The 24,912-nt window shown below is 38.2% G+C and overlaps 1 protein-coding gene across 4 annotated transcripts in view; it reads left to right on the plus strand.

Moving 5' to 3' along the window:
• The window catches only part of znf362a (zinc finger protein 362a), a 25,795-nt gene extending 5,413 nt beyond the window's left edge, over window positions 1-20,382 (plus strand). For 2 of the 4 annotated variants that reach the window (XM_041980069.1, XM_041980068.1), the window contains 7 exons: window positions 302-542; window positions 733-858; window positions 6,395-6,722; window positions 9,059-9,283; window positions 11,557-11,635; window positions 12,846-13,004; window positions 13,100-14,898. In XM_041980069.1, the coding sequence (XP_041836003.1) occupies window positions 302-542; window positions 733-858; window positions 6,395-6,722; window positions 9,059-9,283; window positions 11,557-11,635; window positions 12,846-13,004; window positions 13,100-13,219 (1,278 nt within the window). In that variant the 3' untranslated portion in view covers window positions 13,220-14,898. Of the gene's footprint in view, window positions 1-301; window positions 543-732; window positions 859-6,394; window positions 6,723-9,058; window positions 9,284-11,556; window positions 11,636-12,845; window positions 13,005-13,099; window positions 14,899-20,370 lie in introns of those variants that run through there. The other 2 variants (XR_006009743.1, XM_041980070.1) reach the window with 2 other exon arrangements.
• The last annotated feature ends 4,530 nt before the right edge of the window (window positions 20,383-24,912 follow it).

The following is a 24,912-nucleotide window of genomic DNA, read 5'->3' on the forward strand; positions in this document are numbered from 1 at the left end:
TTGCTTTAAATCCTCTAAATGAAACAAATATGAGCATTAAAAATTTTGTCATCACAACTTGTCAGCAGGTAGTATTAGAACGAGCTCATGAAAAAACAATTATTCTTATAATTATATCTTATATTATTATAAAATAAATGGTTGGAAAGAAAGCAGCTTTGTAAAGACAGCCCTGGTTTGTTGATGTTATGGCTGCAGTGTCAAGTTTGAGCCACTAGAGGAAACCATTGCCTCTTAAGTGACACTGATTAAACTGATGATGGCTGTTCTCCTGTCACTAATGTTGTTTCCTGGCTGTCAGCTGGATAACCTAGTATTGATCAATAAAATCAAGGAGCAGCTGATGGCGGAGAAGATCCGACCTGCACATCTGCCTGCTGCTTCATCCGCTTCCCAGCAGCCCTTAATGGCTTCTCCAAGCCAGGCTGAAGGCAGCCAGCATGGGATGTCCAAATCTCACCAGATGCCAAACCTCCAGAGCAACAGCCCCTCTCAGCCGGATATCGCCCTGCACGCCCGTCCTGCATCAAGCTCAGTCACAGGTACTCTGACTGCTCACAACCTCCACAAGCCTGAGTTAAGCTGGGTAGAATGGCTGCAGTAAACTCAACAGACAAAAGTGTTACACAGCTTAGTGATGCTTCCTGCAAATATACAGGAGTGTTTTATACTCTGATGCAGCTTTAATGTGCATTTCTACATACATATATTCATTTTTGGTGACTTTACCAGGTCGTATTCTGGGAGATGTTAACTTGAATTTGGATGAAAAGGCAGCTATAAAAGCCAGAGGATTATGGGAAGACTGGCATCTGCGTCAGCTCATAGACCATCCTTCCAGAACAAACCATGTCTCAGGTAAACAAACACTTTTCAGCATGCTATTTCACAAACAGAAGAACAAAGATGGTTGTTTCACCCACATCAGCAGGCTGTGAGCTTCATACATTATTAAGAAAGTCTTTAGAGTTGTTTTACATAGTAAACCGATAAGCTAGGCAAATTAGCTTATGGTTATAAATAATAACTGTACATAAAGGAGTGTTTGGTTTATAGAAACTCTTTTGTCAATGGCCAAAGGAATAATGCAAATTACTGTAGTTATAAACTATTTCTTTTAGTTTTTTTCTGTAACACAGGCCATAAAAGCACGATTGTGTTTACTTCAGCTAAAATATTTCAAATATACTTTTTGGCTCAGATTAAAAAAAATAAAATTAATTGATCTATTTTTACATAAAAACTACTCAATACGTTTCAGAAGATTTTTCCCCTCTTTAAGAACATGTATTCAAATTTATATTTATTCTGTAATTATGGTTCAGAATTGGATGGCATATATGAGTGAGGAGGAGTCATAAATCCTAACAGAAGGTCATATAACAATTAGATTTGCTTTGTCAACCATTCCCAGTCCATAAATTAAGAATATTGGCATATCAGCATACTGAATAGATATGAGAATAAATGAATGTGTTCTTCATTTATGCTATGTGATAGTAAATATGTACATTTTGCTAAATAAATATTAGCTTAAAAATGGGTCAGATGTTTGAGCACTGCGTTTTTCACTTCATTTTTACACCAAATAGTTTCTGTGAACTTTGCCGGCAGCCTTATTTTTTAACATGCTCAACAAAACGCTTGGTAAAAATAAAAAAAATCTGAGCCATTATCCTTTAAAAGTTCAGGAGAATTTTGATCGTTTCTACACAAAACAACTTGGATGAGACCAAAGCATATTTGTAGATTAAACTGAAGCTTGATAGGACACAACAGCATCATATTTATTAAGTAAAATCAAAAAGTTAAAATATTTATATATTTATATATTAAAATAACATCAGCAGCTAGCTGTGTAGAAACATTATGTCTGTCGGATAGTCTTGCGTCTGCAAAAGTCTGTTCAACCCAGCAAAAGTTTAGGAGTGTAAACTTAGGCTGGACAGAAAGACCAAATAGGAGATATTCTAAATTTACACAACTGGTTAAATGTTTTAGAACATCCCAAATTTTCCAGGTTTTTAAGTGAAATTCAAGCAGTTCAAGCACAGCACAAATAAATAAATTATGTTAAAAAGGAAAATTTAAATCCAATTACAAAGTAAAATGCATTCTAATCCTTTCACTCATCAAAGTAGCCACCTTTGGCAGATATCAGCCGAACACATTTCTGGCATTCGCTCTACAACGGGAGTAAAAATGGTCCTGGGAACCGGCCATCACACAAGCTGATGACTCTCAGAAACCCGTCTCTTGTGGCTTTGGGTCTGCCTGACCCTTTTCTGTCAGAGGTTTCCCAGTTTCTGATTGCCTTTTTGTGGTGGAGATTGTACTCAGTGACACCTAGAATTAATTCTCTGAATAGGGAAAGACCTCCACTTTTTAGTGTAATGATAGTCTGTCTCTCTTCCATTGTTAATTGCTCTTTTCTTGCCGTTTTTTAGTGCAACACACTACTTTCTGCATTACGATTTAAAAATGGTCCCAAGGGTATGGTAACACTGTGTGTCCCAACTCTGCTTTTAAACAGGCAGAAGAGTTAGTAGTCAAAATATGTTAGGAGACTTTTAGGAGCTGGTAACATCAACTTCGAAGGCGTATAGCCTCCATTGCTGCAAAACAGCTTTAAGTTGTTAATCCAGTTTACCACTAAACCTAACTTTTGATTGGTAGTGTATAGTTCCTTTAATATTTTCTGAAAAAGGTGGGTTTCTGAAGCTGAAGAAGTGCAAGGTGAGCTGGGGGTAGAGATGTGGAGGAGGATAGGACTGTAAACTTGAAGTGTCATGATGGGAGCTGCAGAAGAGAGGACTGGGTCCCCACCCAGTCCTCTCTGTTTTGAAGCTGTTTTGAAATCATTTCACTATCTACAATCTGAGAACATTCATAACGTACAAGATCATAGTTCATAACAAATATAGTTTCCTTTGGTGCCCTCAGTGAAAACTCTCAACAAAGATCTGAGCTGAAAGTTAGAACTGAAGGAGGGTGGGGTGGTTCTTCCAAGAAAGAGCTAATGAAACTGCAGGGACCGACTGGACTTCAGCCTGAGGAAAATTAGCATAGTTCTGGGAACTACCATAGTTCTGGTAACTAAAGTTTGACCTTCCTAGTACGCTCACAAACAGACAATGTAAGGTGGCTAAAGTATCAACATAAATAAAAGATGTGGTTAGTGGATCTTCTCTTTATTACCCACAGACATTTCAGCAAGATTCTTCTATGTTTCTTTTTTCTCTCTCTCTCTCTTTTTCTTGCACATTTAATACAAGAAAAAACCTGTTTTGGGGAGTGTAAATTACACTGTCTGACTCAGAACTGCAAGGAAAATTCCAGAGTGTTAAACTGCACTGTGGCAAGAAATCGCTGAACAACAGCTACTCAAGTGACTGCATAGTTAAAGAAACTTCTTGCCAACCCATTATAAACAAAATGGTTGATCAAGATCAGCTGGATACCATGAAAGTGCTGCAACTGCCAAACCTTTTTTCTCCACCATTCAATGAAAACACATTTAAAGATACAAAGACCAGAAAAAGGTTGACATCAGACCAGTGAAAGTTATCTTTTCTGACACATTATTCTTCATGTTTCGTTTTTGTTCAGAAAGAATGTATGTATGAAGGAAGCCCAAAGGAGCTTTGATTCTTGTAATCTGACCTTAAGCTTGAACCTTTGAAGTGGTACTATGATGGTTTGTGTCTTTATAATGAAACTCTCCTGTAATAGCACTGCCTAATGGAATTAATTCTAAGGAGTATGTCCATTTTGGGCAACCAAACTCACTCAATAATACAGTTGCCCAGTTATGATGCCACCATCAAGGAAGATAATGTGTTAATTCATTCAGCTAACAGCTAAAAGCACTTCCCAGTTATTTAACACATTTCCATTCATTATACTGATGCAGAGCATTGATCTCACTGTTTCCAGATGGCAAAGACTGTTTGGCCTAAATACTGTTTATACTGAGGTGAGCTGGGGGTAGAGGTGTGGAGGAGGATGCGGCTATAAACTTGAAGTATCATGATGGGAGCTGCAGCAGAGAGGACTGGGCTGGGAGAGGGGCCAGTTACTGGTCAAACCTGTTAAAGAACTTGTTCACATCAGATCAAACTCCACTGATATCATTGTGTTGCAGCTGTGCAGAGAGGCATCTGAGGAGGAAGATTAGGGAGGGGAAGAACAACTACAAGAGGAATATGGAGGAACACAGTGACATCAGTGGAGTTTGGTTTGATGTGGACAAGTTCTTTAACAGGTTTAACCAGTTATCTGCCCCTCCCCCAGCTCAGTCCTCTCTGCTGCAGCTCCCATCATTGACACCTCAAGTTTACAGCCCTATCCTCCTCCACACCTCTACCCCCAGCTCACCTTACACTTAGCCCACAAAGAACTGGTGGTGGATTTCCGCAGGCAGACCATCTCCCCGTCAACATCAATGAGCATCTAGGGAATGGAGATAGATATGGTGACATCTAATAAGTACTGGGTGTTCACCTGAACAATAAACTGGACAGGTCACTGCCGTAACCGACCTTACACAGAAGCCCCGCGAGTATAAATCCAGCTTTATTTTAAGAAGCACTGCTCCCAGCAGACCAAAAACACACAATGTGCAATTTTCTATTTAGATACTGGACCAAGGCTTTTAACCCTGCACCTCACAGAAATAGTCACTTCTGACTTTACCTTCAATTCAAATCTGTAGTGATGAATATATCTTTGTGATAAATCTTTATTTTCTATACATTAGATGTATTTAACACAAGAATGGCCGAGACAGTCATTTTGATCTAAAATGTGTATATTCAATAACTTTGTCAAATGAAACCATTAAGCCTTGCTGGTCCCTGACTTTTCCTAAAACTACATAAGTTTTCGCTAAAACAAGTTGTAATATTTAGTATGTAAATCTACACAGTTTATTATGAGGCTAAAACTATTTAGCAGTCGCAGCCAGAGCAGACCTTGTTTCTTCTCCTGTTGCAGCACTGGGTGCGGCTTTGCTTAGATGCTGCCGGTGTCTAGAGTTTTTATTTTTCTCCCAGCTTCTCCGTACATGGCACCTTTGGATTGTGTTGAAGCTCACTGCTAGACTTCATATAATAAAACAAGATGGTTTAGAACTTACTGGAGGTTTCCTTCTTCTGATACTATTTTATTTGACTTGCCGTTGGTCTCTGTTACATCAGCTGATCACTATGCTGGCACGTCAGCTGTTTTGAAATCATTTCACTATCTAAAATCTGAGAACATTCATAATGTACAAGATCATATTTCATAACACACATAGTTTCCTTTGGTGCCCTCAGAAAAAACTGTCAACAAAGATCTGAGCTAAAAGTTAGAACTGAAGGAGGGTGGGGTGGTTCTTCCAAGAAAGAGCTAATAGGGCATTTACATGTTAACATGCAGCTGAGGTATGAAATGAAACCACAGGGACTGACTGGAGTTCAGCCTGAGGAAAATTATTGTAGTTCTTGGAACTCCAGTGTTAAATGTAAAGTTTGACCTTCTTAGTACGCTCACAAAAGGAGCTATACAATGTAAGGTGGGCAAAATGGCTACAGCATCAACGGAAATAAGAGATGCGGTTGGTAGATCTCCTCTTTATTATCCACAGACGTTTCAGCGAGACTCTTCTATGTTATTTCTATCTCTCTCTCTCTTTCTCTCTCTCTTACCCATAGATATATTTATTTATACCATGGTATGGGCGACGGTTCACGCTGCCGCGTCATCCATTAATTTATGATAATGGACACCTCGTCGGGCATTATCCCACACACACACACGCACACACACACACACACACACACACATATATATATATAGCCGATGGGATAGGCTCCAACCCTCCAATGACCCTATATTAGAAAAAGCTGTCATTGAGTATAAACATGCTTCCATTTTACTGGTCTGAATGTAGTATGAAAGTATGAAAATGAGTGACTTTCTGACTTCCAAAGAGGACAGGTTGTTGCAGATTGTCCTGAAGGCATAGTTAAAACAATAAAAAAAAAACCTGTTTTGGCAAGTGTAAATTACACTGTCTAACTCATAACTGCAAGGAAAATTCCAGAGCGTTAAACTGCACTGTGGCAAGAAATCGCTGAACAACAGCTACTCAAGTGACTGCATAGTTAAAGAAACCTCTTGCCAACCCATTATAAACAAAATGGTTGATCAAGAGCAGCTGGATACCATGAAAGTGCTGCAACTGCCAAACCCTTTTTCTCCACCATTCAATCAAAAACACATTTAAAGATACAAAAACCATAAAAAGGTTGACATCAGACCAGTGAAAGTTATCTTCTCTGTTTTTCTAGATCACTTTTTTTTTTGCTGATTGTATTCATGTCCTTATTCTCCATCTCATATTTATCAGGTGTCGCACTGGCATCCAGAACAGGCAATCTCAGCACCTCAGAGATCATCACCCCCACAACACCCACCTCAAGCAGCCACAGCCGGCTTGGTGGAGCTCCCACTCCTCACCTCATCTCAGGGCTAGCGGGCAGCCACAGGATGGATCCTGGGAAAAGCAACGGGGGACTTTTGGGACTGCTCGGACCTCCTCCAAAGGAGGAACGAGGTCGCAAGAGGATCAAGGCAGAGAATGGGTCTTCCCTATTGGTGGTGCCCTACCCAATCCTCGCATCGGGCAATGACCAGTCTTGTGTCACCATCACTGCCAAAGAGGGAAAAACCTACAGGTGAGAAAAGAATTTTATACAGCAAATCTTGTTTTTCTTACATACTGTAACTAACAAGACTTGTAAATTCATAGTTGACCAAACTGGCTCTAACTTGCTTTTTTGTCAGATCACAGTTCAGAAATTATGACAGGTTTCAGATTTCCTGCTATAGTTAAGAAAGTTAGGAAAGACAGTGACTAATGGTTAATTCTGCAGAAGAGAATTAAACAGAAAAAAACACATAGCCATGCAGCACATTGTACAAAAGAAATTTAGTAAAATAGCAACTCTAAAACATATATTATTAATAATCTAAATGTATAAATCTAACTGGTAAGGAAAGTAAACTGGTAGGGTTGATGGACCTGGAATGAGGGTCCATGTTAAGAGACAAGCCTGTTTCTAAGTTTATGATTTTTTTTTTTAGTAAATGGACGCATTACTCTGCACCTCATTTATTTAAAAAAGAAGTTAAAGGCAAACCAAACACAACACTTCAGACTTGGTACCTCCTCTTCTTTACTGTCAAGTTTTGCTGCATTATTCACAGATTAGATTAAATAAATATAATTTTCTACCGTTCTGTGTTTACTGATAGAGATGACTTTTGGGGAAGCTTTTTCAGAGTTACTGACTTGGAAGTCTGACTTCTTATGGTGCTTTCACGAAACACTGCCAAAGTTAGTTTAAACTTGTGCATTTGTGGGATGAGTAACGCAGCAAAATGTGGGGGTAGTGCTGCAAAAAATTGCCAACATTCTCCTGCTGGTATTCACTAATAACTTTTTTCCATTTTTTTTTAAATACACTGTCAAGGGCCTCAGTAGCGTGTGGAAGATCCATACACAGCCTTAATAGCGTGGCACCTCCTCCTTATGCAGGTCCTGGTCATATTTTCCCATGACATGGCATCCTACTCTTTAACCCCCACTTTGATGAAGGTCAACCAGTGTGGTTCTGTTAGTGAATCTAGCATGTACAGTACACTCAAGCTGATCCCACAGGTGTTCAGTTTAGATGGTCTGAATTCACAGCAGGTTGTTCCATCATCTCCATTCTGAAATTCTGGAGGTGTGATGGAGTCAGGTCTTTTAGGTAGTATGATGATTCTGTTGGGGGAGAGCGCGTTATCATCCTGAAGAATGGAGTTATGGTTCAGATAGTGGCGATATTGTCATGACTGTGTAGAGGGAGGGCTCAAAGGCGGATCCCAGCCGAACAAAAAACAAAGAAGACTTAAAGACTTCTTTAATGAAGGCAAAATCCAAACAAGAAAGTCCTTAGAAAGGCACAAGGTCAATTCAGTCAACGGGATCTGAGGACAAGAGGTTATAATTAGACTTTGGTCCAAGACGGGATTCACTAATGCAACAGGAGCTGGCTTAGTACCACATGGAGAGTTGTTGTCAGACTCGCAAAGAGTGGCTGGAGAAACCAGGCTTTAAGCTGGAGTGTGATGGGGTGATAGACAGCAGCTGTGCTGCCTTCCTATTGAGCCATCAGCACAGCAGTAGATGGAGAGGGAGAACAGGGCGAGCGAGGCGCCAAGAAAGCCAAAAACTGCAGAAAGGAGAACGAAAAAAGGACAGCAAAGGATGCCAAAGAGGCAGGGTGGCAGTGTCCCATGACAGATACTTAAAGGTATAAGAGCTATAAGTTATACCTAGTTGTAAAAGTGACTACTCAGGTTTTCCAAAATGTATAATGCGACTCCCACTGGTATCAGATCAAATTTTATTTCTAAAACCTAATAAGAACAATTTATACAAATTTTTAAAAAAAGCCTTCACACACCAGAGTATATAACAGCAATTTAAAAACACACACCTCCATTATAGTCTCTCACACATGCGTACTCACACACACACACACACGAACGAAGCGCACGTACACTCCCCCCACCCCTACCCTATTTGGTACAAACGTGAGCTCCCATCCCTAATTTATTCCTAATCAAAGGAGAAAAAATAATTGACCAAACACAAATTTCCTTCATTTTTGTGTTAAATTTTTAGATTCAGTTGTTCTTTGTCCTACATTTAAAAGATTTTTTTTATTGTTTATCAGCTCTTTTGTACAATATACAGCAAAAAAAAAGGGAGTGGGGGGTTATATCTCACTGATCTCTCACACTAAAATTTCAACCAGAATGTGTGAACAGTAAATGTTGTGCTGCAACACTTTGAGGGGTGGGGACAAAAAAAAAATAGAACTGGCAATGCATAATTTCAGCCTGCTTCCTTCTTTTCACCAGCTATGATTTGTGTGCATTTGAACATGTGTCCAAGCACACTTTCCTCTGGGCATCTTTTTGATGCATGTGCTCCTTCTGTGTCACTGTTTCCTTATTGCAGGTGTAAAGTTTGTCCTCTGACTTTCTTCTCCAAGTCAGACATGCAGATTCACTCCAAAACACACACAGAGGCGAAGGCTCACAGGTGTCCTCACTGCACAAAGACCTTTGCAAACCTGTCCTATTTGGCCCAGCATCTGCGCATTCACCTGGGCGTCAAGCCGTACCGCTGCTCCTACTGTGAGAAATGCTTTCGCCAGCTTTCCCACCTGCAGCAACACACCAGGTTTGTTCTTTGACACAGTCGCGCTGCATTTGTTACAGTTAGTTTTGTCATACTGTTATGGTTCAGTAGCAGATATACAATATGTTGATGCTGTAGCAACACTCTTTAATGTACTGTTTCACTAGCAGCCCAGCTAAGCTAACAAAATCTAATTGCAAAATAACATGAGAGTTAAGCCACTACTATTCATTCATTTTAAACGAGTAGATGTGTCCAAACTTAAGTACAATAATTACACTGGCTCATATTTTTTGGATTAAGATCAATTTTCTAGGCTTTAGGAAAGTGAGGAAACTTCTGTTAACTTTCTTCTTATTACTTAAAAAACAAACAGAATTTTCTTTAAGAGTCTTTTTTTTTCCAAAATTTTTATTTAGCAGTACCAACTCAGCTCAAGCAGTGACAAGTTTGAAGCTGCGGGTAATGCTCAGTGTGATGAAAACAACTTGACACATCCATGTGTGAGTCAGGCATTTTAGAGTGGGAGAGGCTATTAGGTGAGGCGGTATTCTCAGGTGAGGCTGTTGTAATACGTCCCTGCTCTGATTGCATTTGGTAGCTCATTTCACCATCCAGGAATAAAAGCGGATAATAGTTTAGATTATGGCTGCCCTGCTTAATAATGGCATTACCAGATGATGTTCCTCAGAGCAGCTAGCCCACACATCTTGACTACATAAGGAACAGGGTGGCATACTGAATCAGATAGGGTTGTTTTTCTTATGTTGTAAAGTTCAGAGTCAGAATCGTCTGTCCCGTGAGCCAAAGCTGCTGCACTACCCACGAATGAGATTGGAGTTCAACATAGTTTTGCTAATTATGTTAATCTTAAATTAACTTCTGCTTGGAAGGCACTTAAAAACCATTTCCAGCTTTTTTTAAAGTGATCAAAATTTAATGGGCACGACCAATCCTGTCTGTACCGTTCTAGATGAGATAAATTGAATTCAGTTTTAGGTACATTTCCTACAAAGTATTTACTCAAGAACAATGACTACGTTCTTTCTGACGTTAAATAAACATATCTATTTCCCAGTCCAGGGTCACTGTTGGCTGGAGCCTGCCACAGCTGACACCTTTAAAACACAACCAAAGAAATATTCAGATTATTATAATTACTGCATCACATATTCACAAAAATATTTTTATTTTTACAGCTGATGGGTATTTTTCTATCATAAAATAAGACACAAAGAACTCAGAGTGAAGTCAGCTTCATCATGATGGGGAGAGACGGTGGTTCAGCACTTAGAGAGTGTCTGGTGTCAACTCCGAAGTCTCAACCCCAGCGCAGCCTCTTTATTGAGCAGATATCGCACTTCAGTAGAGCAAGCAAAGTTCAAACAGGGAAACACATCAGCATAAATCACTTCATGACCCTTATTGCACAGAGCAGTGACCACCACATCCTGTCCTCTGCAGGGCGGGAATCCGCAAATTATTACCCAACCTTAAGGGAGAAACTTTAAACTGTCCACTTCTGCTTACTCTAACAACAGCCAACAACTTCTAACAGTTCATTTTAACAAAGACAGAGATAAGGCGTAATTTGCTGCTCCAGATCTTATCTGTACCGATGTCTGATTTGAATTAATTGATGTTGTTAGTTACTGACTGTTACATTTACACTCCATGTTGTCATCTTAGCTGTGCAAACATCACAATGTCCTCTTGTGTGTGAATAACTGTAGTTTCTAAACTACAATCTGTTTTTGTTTGGCTTGCACAGGCTGAAATCAGTCATGACTTAGGAGAGCTGTGCAATGATTCAGTTGTGCTGATTTAATGTTTCGCATTAAATACATTAAAGCTTAAATAAGTTCATTTAAAAGTGTAAATACTGGAAAGAACAGATCTTTGTTTGTAAGTGTAGGAAGTAGAAGTTATTAAAAATATGTAAAATAACACCGAAGCAGTCTTTGGAATCCCAAAGATTTCCTAAAGAACTCTCAAAGGGTTTAAACAGACATATTTTTTAAATGAACTATACTGGATAAACCTTTAGAATAAACTTTTTATTATTGTATTAATGGCGACTCAACAGCAGCTTTAGTAATTATGATTTTTTTAGCAAAATCCTGTAAGCGATTATTAAGCAGTTATTTTTGGGCTGTTTTAAAACAAGAAATCTTAAGACTTACCAACTAAGTAAGTATAAAAAGACAGTTAAGAAGACTTTTGTGCAAGAAAATGTTTTCAGGCTGCTGGTTGGTGTTGAGTTTCTTCAGCTTTCTGTGTGACCTGTTTCATCTAACTCATTTTTATTGTTTCAGAATCCACACGGGTGATCGGCCATACAAATGTGCTCAACCTGGATGTGAAAAGGCTTTTACCCAATTATCTAATCTGCAGGTAAACATGAGCTACTTTTTTTTTCCTTTGACTGTTTTATCCTTCTGACCTGTGTAGGAGAGAATAATGGGTTAGTCAGGCTTGAAGTGGCAGTTTTGACAACAGAGGTATTTCTTTCCTTATCTGACATGATGTTTCTGTAATAACTTATGCTGATCATAAAACCTGCTTCCGAGGAAGAAATGTTCGAAGGATCCATTTTAAACTTAAAACATGAAAGTTAAATTTCTTCCATATTGACTACAGCTGTCACTGTGAGTTGTAAGAAAAACATGAGTCAGATGATCTGGAAGCTGCCTCTGATGCAATGCAGGGAGTTGTTTGTTCAGACGTTTTGTCAAAAGATATCAAGTTCTGCTATAAAACATTGAAAGCACTTGTTCGATTGATGTTGAATAAATCCAAGACTGGGAGCCAAAGCTGAGAGCTAAATTGGAAATCTATCAAGTTGTATATTAAGTTTTCTTTGGACATATTTTCCCCCACAAGTTGGTTTGTGTAAATTACTTATAAGTAGTCTGCTTCCCCTTCAGTAAACAGCAATCAGAGCACTATTAGTTTGCAGAAATTGGAAGAAATTCTGGTGGGAAGCTAAGCTAGAAGTTCTAAACTTAGTGTTCTTTACACCTACCGGTGTAGCATCTCCCCGCTGTATCCTGCTGTTGATCAGGATTAGACTTTTAGTCTAAGTCCAAAATAAAATTGACGAGATGGTAAAAAAAAAAAAAAATAGTTGGATACTGAAAACACAATCAAATTAAATTTTTAAAGTCTTTTCAAAAGTATTGCCCAACCGTGAGCTTTTCAACCGGTTGAACAGCTCCCGGCTGACGCAGCAGATCAGCATCATGGATGTTCAGAGAATGGTGGCAAAATAAAGAACTGTCTAAACCTGATATGTTGTCAAGATCACATTTGATCAAAGTGCTACAATTTTGGGAGTTTGAGTTGATTTAGAAAGCAAAAATCTGCTCTTCGGTTACCCCTATTTTAAGTGTTAACTTCCATCATCAGAATTCCTCCCTGATTCCTCCCTGATTCTCCAACCTAAGCACGGTTTGATTGCTACAGTCTATTTAGTGTTAGATGTAGATGCAGAAAAAGGGTCTAATGATCTGTCAAAAGCCCATTTTTTGGGAGTGTAGTAGAGCCTGCAAACAACACAAAAACATGGCTGTGTTGATTACCTATTTTTTCCCCTCTTCTGAAGTCTCATCAGAGGCAGCACAACAAAGACAAGCCCTTCAAATGCTCCAACTGCTACCGTGCCTATTCAGACTCTGCCTCGCTGCAGATCCATATGTCTGCGCATGCCATCAAAAATGCCAAGGCCTACTGCTGCAGCATGTGTGGCAGGGCGTACACCTCAGTGAGTGCAAAACCATGTAATTAGTTTTCTGTAACATGAATGTGCTGCTTGAGCAATTTTATCTAAAGGAGATGTTTATTTCCTGTCCTTTCCAGGAGACATACCTTATGAAGCATATGTCCAAACATGCCATGGTGGAACATGTGGTGCCCCATCATTCACCTTCGCACAGGACAGAGTCTCCCACCATTCCTATACGGATCTCCCTTATCTGATCTCAGCCATTTCCTGTCCTCTAATCACACTCTTCTTGTGATCACATATTTCTGCTCATTTCATGGACAAGATTACCCAGAAATGGGCTTAAAAAGATGTGCCAGTATTTTGAGAAGAGGCGCTCCCTTGGCGAGTGTATCCTACTTCCCTTTCTTGCTGACCAGATAGTATTAACGGGGACATCCAAAGATGATTTCTCAGCACTTTGAGGCCTGAGACTTACAGGCCAAAAATGTCTTTTATATGTGACTTGGACAGAAAAAAAGTATTGCTCCAGGCAGCTACATGGAAAATCTTTTTAAACTTTGTGTTTTACAAATTACTTTGTCGGTTTTTTTATGCTCCTTTATTTTTTTTTCCCTTGAGTTTTTGCAAAAATATATATTTGCATCAGAAATAGTCTTCCATTAGCTGGGTGGTCAACTTAACATTAATGTGTATGTATATGTATTCATGTGAATCATACCACCTCTCGTATTGGTGTTTGCAAACACATAGCTCTGATGAACACAAGAAGGATCTTTTAGGATTTTTTTTTGTTGTTGTTGTTTTGTTTTGTTTTATTATTTAAATTTTATTTTGTCATCCCAAAAAGTTGAGGACAGAGTGGAAATTGAATTTTTCAACATATTTGAACAAGAAAAACAGGCGACTATGCCTGCAGGTTTAGGAGGCATACTTTAACACCACTACATAGGAAAAAAATAGGAATTAAAATAGGTTATCTAACCAAACAAAAGATTTAATGTTAACAGAAAAATGTAAGTGCACTCTTTGCCTAAAAAAGCCTGACCTTTTAGCAGATATAACTTCCTGTGGGTTCTTGTTTGGCATCACAACACTGTTATGGTAAATGGTTGGCACAAATACAGGCTGCAGGTGAGAAATGCAGGTGTAGGAACAAAAGTAAGCTTTACTTAAAGGTGACATGCAATGACAAAAGTCCAGGATCCTTAGCAAGATCCAGTAAGTGGCAGTCAACTATTAAGGGACATGTACAACACTACACACTATTTGAATGTGGAAGCATGGTAGGATGCCGCAGAGAGGGTATGCATATTATAAAAGTAAGAGGCAGAAATGCAAATATTTAAACAGATGATTTGATGAGATGTGCTTTAACATTCAACGCAGAGCAGGCAGTAACCAGCGAGAAAGTGAAGCCAGACATCACACACTAGGAAAATACTTTCTTTTGAATAAAACAGGAAATACAGCAAATACAAACTAAACACAAACTAATAGGTATAAAACAAGAAAACCAAAAGTAAAATCTATTGACAATAACACCTGTACCTCCTACTTCAGATCTCCTCCAGGCTTTCACATCAACTACAATTTCTTCTTTGTTAAGGGGTCTGGTTGTGTACCCTTGTCTTGTTGCGTCATTGGGTAAATTTTAGTTCAGCTTCAACTTTCAGTGAGCAAGACTGTCATTTTTTTTTCTTTTTTATTACATGGTACACACTCTGGAGCTGAGTCAGTGTCAGCAAGCGGCCTACATATACATATATAGTCAAAAATAATGCGGTAACTAATTTATGTAATTAATTGCGTTAAAATTTTTAACGCATGTGCAGCATTCGTCGTTTATGACAGCGAGACATGGAGGTATCTAAAGGTGAGCTGGCTCACTCTATGGATGGGTTTGAGGGTGTCACCCCCCGTGGAGGATGAGGATGTTTGAACACCCTCACTTTTCATGGTGAAAAGGTTCAACACTCGCCTTTTTTTTTTTTTTTTTTTTTACCTCACATAGTTTTGCACAAACATTACTGTTCCAGTCATCTCTGTGCTAGCCTCCCCTCGCTCTCCTGTTGTGAATGACGGCTGTTGGTGATCAGCTGATTGACTTTTCTGTTGCCTTGCTAGTACCTTCTCTCCTGTTGCATTTGTTTGTGGTTCAGCTTAGAAGCAGGAAACTTGCAGTTCATGGTTCGCACTGGCATATATTTACCCAGAAGTATTGTTCTTGGACACACTGGCAAAAGTACTAAGCAACATTTATCATTCTCATGTTAATCTGATGCATGCCACTGTCACGTGAAGCTGAAGAGTGGAAAATTTTGATAACAGCCTATTTAAGATTGATATTGTTTGCCTTTATTTCATATTACTTTAAAGTATTAATGAGGTTTGCTAGGGAAACGGCTGTAAAATCTACTAATTATAAGACAGCCATGCAAACATCTATGAAGATAATTCAGGTTCATATATGTGGTGAAAGTGAAACAGCCAAAGGAAGCAACTCTAAATAATTGGTGCTGTGCAGATGCTGGAGACACAGGTCTGATCATTTATGGGCCATGAACGTGGTGAGAGAAATTATCAGGATCTGAAATCGGAGCAGGACCCTTTACTAACGAAGTAGATGACAGGTGGTAAAAAGGATTTATACTTCAGCAGGGGCAGGTTTAGATAAGTTTTGATGGGGGGCCAGGCAAGGGCACTGGCATTGAAAAATGGGGCTCAAATTACATATATTTTTTAAGTACTTGATCTGTAATATTTAACTGACTATTACAGCTAAAGTAATCTAATGTAAAAATGTGAAGAAAAACTCAAGTGAGCATTGGCTTCCTTTTTGTTGATACAATATAGTGAAAATTGGCATATTTCATGCAGTTGTGAATAGTCAATAATCATGTTTACAAATTGTAGTAATTTGCCAGACAGCCCTAATATATATATATATATATATATATATAAATATATAAAACGTGCTTTCCAAACTGCTATACTTGCACCTAACAAGCTGAAAAAGTAGTCTAGATTGTTTTTTTCCTAAACAGGAGAGAATTATCACATCAAAAAAAGGTTTAGGGAAAGACTTCTCAACATTGTGAGTCCATTTGATGTTCTGAGCCCCCACTTGTTAATTGTCAAACTGCAGTTTTGCTTTAATGTAATATTTGGACAGCATAGTTTTAGACTAGAAAAACTCCCATGCAAAATAGGTTCAGTCTGTTTCTGATTTTTTAAAAATGTTTTTGCACATTAACACCATCAGGTGTACAAGACACCTGCAGACTGGAGGGATATTTCAGAGTTTTTGAAGAAAATGTTTTGCATATTATGGCCTGTTACTTAGCCAGTGTAGCCTGGACTAGTCGGCAGCCATTTGAAATCTACACTACACATTGATAATTTTCTTTGGAATAACTTTTTTAAATAATTGTCTTTTAAAATAATTCATCACACTCATCACTATCCTCAAACCTTTTCTAAGAGCCTTTTGGCTCTTGGTATGATGATACTAACCTCGGTAGCAAAGAGAGAACTAGACGGTTTTAGTAAGACCAGTTCCATTTGCCACAACATGGGGCTTTTCGAATCTTTGGTACCAAACCTGGAACTCCTAATTCACAAGGGGATGTGATAAACCTAAAGGTTTGTTAATTTTTTTCACATGATGGATCTGTTTACTTATGTACTCAATTAAAAAAAATAAATTTATGTGTTATATATTCTAGTCTATTGACTTTATTTAGCATTTAAAGAGGATCAATTTATAACTTCTTTAAATATGTTGAAAAGTAAACAGTTTCCATGGAGTACAATTTCATTTCCACTACTGTGTTTTGCTGTCATATGCTCAAAGCAACAACCAAGTTGTCTACTCAGTTTATATTAGTCATGTTTTTATAGAACAATATACTGGTAGAGCTTTTAAAAGGCCACAAATTAAAACCTCAAACACATAAAAGCTCTGAACAATTGAGAGTAGACTATGGATGTTACATTCATTTGGATGTGGAAATAGATAAAATGTCATCACAAGACTCTACCACTGATGTGCTCCAGCTACGCAGACAAATGTTACTGTCTCGTTAAACATCAGCCATTATCTTTGTTTTTCAGCTTCAAGCTGTATTGTGTGGTGGAAATAAACTTTTTATTTCTTTAATTTATGACTAGTTAATTTGCCATTTAATATATTTTTAAGCCTTAATTTTGCTACAACTTTTGAGTTCATTTGTTCACTTAAATTTAGCTTTTTACTTCAGAGCATGATATATACTGTAAATAAACTATACAAACTGTCAACCCATTTATAATAAAGAGCCATGCAAGACAGTTTTCTTGATTTCTTGGTGCCACACTGTGTTGACTTTGAAACTGAGTTTTATTTTTATTTTTTAACCATATTGCATACTTCAGATGCTGTGCTGCACTCACTACTGGTATAGCCTTAGTTTGTGTGTTTTATATGTAATGGTTGTGACCGCACTGGGTTTAACCTACACAGCAGCGTATGACTTCTCAAAAGGTTGCATCTAAGGTTCATACTGCTCATCTGACTGCTGAACACTGACAAGCATAACGTTTCAGTTCCAAAGCACTGCTTAGTGCCTGTGGAGAAAAGATTAAAATATAAAAATAAAATGAACAAAAAAGAGAAAAGAAAAGGAACTAAGCTGAGAAGACCACACTCAAGTTTATTAGCTCATGCAGCATAAGGAGAGCAGTCACAGAAGCCTGACAGGAGATGTGGCTCCCTTTTTATCTTGGAGAGCTTGGAAAAGACAGAATATGGTTCAGATGGGAAGGGGGGAAAAAAACAGATGGTTTAATTGTTACCGGTGTGTGTGTGTGTGTTGCCACCTTTTGTACGAAAGCCCTTGAATGACAGAATGATCCAGATAGGAAGTAGGGACGAAACAAATGGTTTAGCTGTTACATGAGAAGATGGAGGGCTTTTGCATACAGGCAGGATTTAAAGTTATTTCCCCTAAATGCAATTTGCATTCTTTTGCATATAAACAAACCTCTGCATACTGTATAATAGTGGCCCAATATGATGATGATATAAAATTTCCAAGGTCCCATGCTGTGGTCCCTTCCTCTCGTCATGGTTTTACATGTTTTTTCAACGGGTTGTGGCCAGCAATCGGAAGTACTGAACATGCTTAATATTTATGACCAAATACCTTCACGTGTGTGAGGAAAGCCGACGACTCCTGAGTTGTGACTGTGTGAGTTGTGACGCGGAACGGAATGTAGCCAATCAGAGAGCAATCTGACTGGAGAACAAGGAAGGATATAAAGTCTGTGTTCATGCTGTCTCAAGTCTGTTATTTTTTTTCTGTTCTGGATTTTTCTGTTAATAATAATCACAAGACCACAAACAAACTTCTGCATACTGTATAATAGTGGCCCATTATGACGATGATATAAAATTTTTAAGGTCTCATGCTGTGGTCTCTTCCTCTTGTCATGGTTTTTCAACTCTCAAACCTAAACCTAATGTCCATGTTCATCAGGACTATGTGGCAACTTCACCCAGTCTACATTTGAGGAGTGGGGAGTACCCACCTAATTTTCAGTTTTCTTTACTAAAATAAAACTTTACACCCTCAAGGGGGGGAGTGTGTGTCATGGAAAATTATCATTTGGAGAAATTTTGGTAATGTGTCAAACTGTTTATTCATATTGTCATATTTCAAGGTTTTCAGAGATGATGATGATGCAGGAGTACAGGCAGGTGGTGGACGATTTTGTGCAGTAGGCTGGTTAAAATCACCTGATGCTGAATGTGGATAAGGTGGTGATTGACTTCAGGTGAAGGAGGACAGCTTCACAGCATCTTGCATCTTGGGGAGGAATATCAACATGGTGGAGAACTACAAGTACCTGGGTGTGAAAACTGATAGCAGACTGGACTGGAAGACCAACAGTAATGAGCCAACTCTTTTTCCTAAGGAAGCTCAAATCCTTCAACGTGTGCAGAAGAATGTTGGAGATGTTCTACCTGTCTGTTGTTTTCAGCATCTTGTTCTTCACCATGGTCTGCTGGGGGAGAAGCATTGGAACCAGAGACAAGATCAAATTCAACAAACTGGTCAGGAAAGCTGGCTCTGTGATTGGCTGCACCCAGGAAACATTTGAGGCTGTGGTGGAGGGGAGGACTGTAGACAAACTGTTAGGCCTGGTACAGACATAAAGATTATCGGGCTGTTTTTGTCCCGATTTTGCCCCTTCCCAACCAAGGACCAAACACCCGATTATCTTACACCTTATACGATTTTCCTATAAAATTATCATTTGGTATGAGGTGTGTTAAGAGCAAATTTGTCCCCATAATCGGCTCTAAAACGGGTCGTGGACGACAGTCAGAGTATTGAACATGTTAAATATTTACGACCAAATACCTTCACATGTGTGAGGAAAGCCTGACGACTCCTGAGTTGTGACTGTGTGGATTGTGACGTGGAATGGAATGTAGCCAATCAGAGAGCGAGCTGACTGGAGAGCAAAGATGGATATAAACTCACGCTGTCTCCAGTCTGTTATTTTTTTCAGTTCTGGATTTTTCCGTTAATAATAGTCCCAAGACCACCATCATCATGTTGCTATGGTTCTTCTTCTTCGTTTTTGTTAGATCACTTTTGATCACGTGAGATTTCCGGCTCGGAGGACTAGATTGTAGATCGGCTGTGGGACAGCATCATTATGTATGTGTTGCTCTGTGATGAGATTATTGGACCATACCACACACATTATGATCAATACTGTTAAATGCCTGTTTTTTATCTTCAGGTGTGAGGTTTCGAACAAATAAAAAATTTTATCAGATTAAAAAAATCTTCATGTTTGTACCTAGCCTTATCTATCATGGATAGTCCAGACCACCCTCTCCACCACACAGTGGATAGACAGTGGAGCTCCTTCTCCAGGAGACTCATCCAGCTCCGCTGTCACAAAGAACGCTACCTGAGATCTTTCCTGCCACAGGCCATAACACTTCTTCTCTGTCAGACAGAAACTCCAGACTCACAACTGCTCTGCTTCTTACTCTGTTTTTTCATGCCCCACCGTACTTCTGTTTTTAATCTTGTACCCTATATTGTTTCATTATTCCTCTTGTTATTTTTACCTGGATACTTATTTGTGAATTGTATATTGTAAATAGTATTTTTTATCTATATTTTTATATTTATATATGTATATTTATATGTATGTATACATAAGCATGCATATATAATTCTTTACATATATATGTAAATATTTTTTTGTGTCACATCTCTCATTCTTTTATATTACTGTATATAGAATTTATGCATCTTATAGTTTTATTTAACTCTTTTTTCTCTCTCTGACATTTATGCTGCTCCTAACACTGAAATGACCTAATCTGGAATTATTAAAGTATGTCTGATTCTAATTCTTTTAGGATATTAGTGTAAGGAGAGGTTACAATTTAGCCCAAATATGACTTGTGTCGTATGTCAGTGGTGTGTCAAGGTGCATTGTTCAACACAGATTAATTTGTATGTATATTGCTGGGTTCAGCTGGCATCTTGGCTCTAGGCATGCCTTGTTTTTATTCCCATGTGTCATGGTCTGTGTGTTTTTGGTTTAGTTTCATTGTCCTATGGGTTCATTGCCTTGTCTGGTTTTCTGTTTGTATTTTGTGGTTCATTCCCCTTGTGTGTTGTCCTTTGTTTTGCTTCGTGCTTGAGAACTCACCTGGTTTAATTAGCAAAGTCTCTTCACCTGTTCCCTATTAGTTCCTCAGTGTGTTTATACCCCTTGGTTTCAGTTTTCTTGGTTTTATTTGTCGTGTTTCTCCATCACGTCTCCTGTTTCATTAAAAAACCTGGATTCCTGGATTCAGTCTGCCTCCTGGCTCCGAGTCCTGCATTTGGGTCCACTTCCTCATCTCTGCCACACTGTGACACCATGTTGTTACCTTGGTAAGGTTGCATAAATGTCTTTATGAAATTATTGTGTTTGCAAATCATTGCATTCTTTTACATTTTATGGAGCATCCCAACTTGTAACTGAGGTTGTATTTTGCCTAGTGAATGAGACATTGTTGGAACACCTCTGGTCACACGTTCAAAGATTTGGTGAGGGGAACGGATTCCATTTAACCTACATACTGAAAACAATCATTTCAAGCTACATTCTCACATCACCATGAAACTGTTTGCCTTGTACGACACAAACAGGACATCTTATTAAAAATACAAATATTGTTAGTCAAAATGGAGTCTGAGGGGTTAAACATACAAGTGAACTTTGAAACATATGTTGAGTCACGGGTGAATCATATAGCCTAATTTGTTTCAGTTGAGCACATAACCTTACAGAGTGACTTGAAATAGTTTCCAATATTTATCGGTTACAATGTGGTCAGGTTATCTAAAGTAAATCTAACTTATCTAAAGTTTGCTCAGGCCAGAGGGAGACCAGTTTACTTTCTGTGGGGGAATCAATGGGAAAGAAATCATCATCATTACCACCGTTAATTATACAAGGAAGTACAAAGAAGATAAACTCTACCTTCATAAAAAGTAGCATAAAGACCAGATTTAAAAGAACTAAGGTTTGCAGCAGATTTTGGGGTTTCTGGTAGATATTGGGCACATAAAATCTAAACACTGATTCTCTTTGTTTAGTTTTGAAAGGGGAAAAAGGGGATTCTTAGGCCAGGTTGTTCCGGGATAGCAATGCTAGTAATGTTTAATCAGTGTTAGAAGTGTTCCTGTTTTACTGGAAAAGTTAATACCAAACTGTTCAACTGTTTAACTGAAGTTGGGTGCAAATATGGCCTAAATATTTTGAGTGCATTTCCTTATTAAATGTTACATGCAGGATTTTTTTTTTCTAGGATTAGTGCTTGTCATTGTCTTCTTGTCTTCTATTGCTCAATATATAGGTCTACTAAGTGCTTTTCTCCTATCACAGATTCACACTCCAATAGACACATCAGATGGCAATGTGGGGTTAAATGTCTTGCCCAAGGACACTTTGGCATAGTTAGGGGAAGCCTGGAATCAATCCACCGACTTTGTCTACAAGTTTCCTGATTTGACCAGAGTCTCAGTTCTGTTTTTTGATCAAGCTAAATGTAGTGCTTTTATAAATGTGCCGGGGGATTGTTACCCAGGACAGCTCTGAGCTTTCCATTATGTGTTTGTCATGTGGTGTTCATTTGGATTATCTGTTTTTGGTCTACATCTTGTATTTTAGAAGTAGTAGGTGGTAGCGGATATCAGATAGTGGATAATTAATTACTATTAGAAATTTATCATGGTTTCTTAGTGCCAGTCATTTGTCACAGAAATATTGCGAACCTAGTGGTGAAAACAGTTCAACTTTCTATGATATTTTAGGACTTTTCCAGTGATTGATCATATCATATTTAGAACCAAAAGATTCCTTGTAATTTCAGGACTGTGAGCGATACCATGTCATATGAGAAAATGAATGAAACAAGCTGTAACCATCTACCAAAGGCTCTACCATAATTTTACATAGGGTTAAAATGAGTTAAAAGCAACAGAGAAGTAGAATATTCAAACTAAACTTCAAGGCCACGATAAATTAAAAATAAGACCTATTATGTGACCTATTGTTGGTAAATTTAAGTCAGACTTTAAATTATAGAAACAATTTGATCTTAAAAAATTTCTGTCTAATTACTTCTCTATTACTCAATTCATATGATTACAGGTTTTCACAATTGCTTTTATATATATATATATATATTTCAATCCTGAAATATGCTAAACCATATTTTGTGAAACCTCTACTCATTTTCTCAGAACAGTTATCCTGATTTTAAAACCAAACAATTTGTTCAGATCATGCATTCAGCATCCAAACATATTCAAACAAATCTAATTTTATTTATAAAGCACTTACATGAGTACAAAGAGGTTTTGCAACCATATGTGGTTTCAGTGCAGAATCCCCCAGCCATCCAAACAAGAGCCATCTCCATGGCAACAGCCCTGCAGACCAAGCAAAGCTCCCAGCCTGGAGGATCCTCAGGAGGAAAACACTTGCATGAAAAATAAAAAACTTAAAAACAATAAGAACACCACCGTTCTGTATGTTAGGATGCTGGACAGGACAGGGTTAAAAAAAAAAAAACAATAAGAACAAATGAGAGCGACAAGTATGAAAGTATAGGTAAAAGGGTTAATAAAAACAATGTGCCTTAGTAAAACAAAACCATAATATAACTTTTAAGTAAACTAAACAGTTCAGGTTTCTGTTATCATCAGTTCGCCTTAGTTGTCAGCACCATGGCTTTAGTTCTCAAAGGCCATGGTGCTGCTAAGTAACACAAACGTTAGTGGAAAAAAAAAAGTAAAAAATATAGAATACATAAAAATTAAGTAATAAGATCAAGTCAAGTTATAAAATTGAGTAAATAAATAGGACAAGTAGAATAGAATAGAAATACTTTATTAATCCCTTCGGAGACAAAATAAAATAAAAAAATAAAATAGACTGAACAAAATAACTATTCAATTAAAAGCGGAGTCTTCTTAAAACCATCAACAGTCTCTGCAGCCCTGAAGTTCTCTGGTTCTCTGGACTGATAGAACGTGGCCTCGCCACGAGTCTTAGTTCTAACTTTAGGAACACCTAAGTGGCAGGTACCAGCGGACCTCAATATCCACATGAGCTTTTCATTTAAAAGCAGGTAAATGAAATAAGAAGGCCCACAACCATTTAGACATTTATAAACCAATTTATAAACAAACTTAAAATCCATCCTGAAACAGAAGGCGAGCTGATGTAATGTTTTCCCACACGCTGGCCCTCATAAGAGCACGAGCTACAGAGTTCTTACAGTTTTTCTCAGTTGCTAAAACAAAACAATATTACATCAAGTGAAATACTTTTACCAAGGACTAAACAACTTTACATTTCTTGAAAAAAAAACAACTGTACAAAACATGAAACACTTTTACAATCTTTGGTGCAAACTACACGTGCAACTGCAAAACATTTTTACAAAGTTCTGAATGCTTTGTTGAAACACTTTTACCAACAACAAAACAACTTGAAACCAGCGTGAAAAATAATTACAAAGACAGGTGTTTCACCAAAATCTGTGACCCTCTGTGATCGTGGCTATGTGAAGGTCTCATTATGTTAGAAGAGTCCAGACTAAAGGGGTGACATAGGTCACCGTTTCTGATAGCCATCAGAATGTGTGACTTTACTGTACCTGCATTATAATGAACTCAGTCTTCAATAAAAGTGTTTTTAAACCTTTGCTTGTCTTCTAAAAACATAGGCTACATACAGGGAAATGTAGGCAAGGCAAGGCAGTTTATTTGTATAGCACATTTCATGTGCAGGACAATTCAGTGGTAAAAAAAGCTGTCTTAGTGACAGCTTTGACGTGGCTGCTGAAAGTTAGGTCTGAGTCTATCAACATTCCAAGGTTACGAACTCTCTGGCCTTGCACAGCTCATTGTTATAGTTACACAGGCTTTGTTTGTCATAGTGAATTTGAAGTTTATTTTTCCGCTATTTCCGCTTAGTTTTTCTGCATTCTCTTTTTAGGCTGGTAACCACAGTGGTGTTTCTCCATGGTGTTTTCTGTTTGCTCAAGGTGCTCTTGATTCTTATCAGTGCAATAGCATCCATTACATTCAAGACTTTCAGATTGAAATTATCCAGGAGTCCATCAGCTGACTCTGCACTGGTTGTTGGTAACATAGCTATGGCCTCCACAAACTTAGCACTTGTTCTTTCATTAATGTACCTCTTCCTAACGGAGGAGCAGGTTGGTTGGACATTCTGAGTGATCAGTAAATCAAACAAAAAACGAAAATGGAATGATAAGACCAAGTCACAAGATACATGTTGCCACAAACCAAACATGTCCAATATGGAAGAAATTTCCTTGACATTACCATCTGTCATGTTATCTATGTGA

The sequence above is a fragment of the Melanotaenia boesemani genome, chromosome 3, assembly GCF_017639745.1.
Source record: "Melanotaenia boesemani isolate fMelBoe1 chromosome 3, fMelBoe1.pri, whole genome shotgun sequence".
NCBI lineage: Eukaryota > Metazoa > Chordata > Actinopteri > Atheriniformes > Melanotaeniidae > Melanotaenia > Melanotaenia boesemani.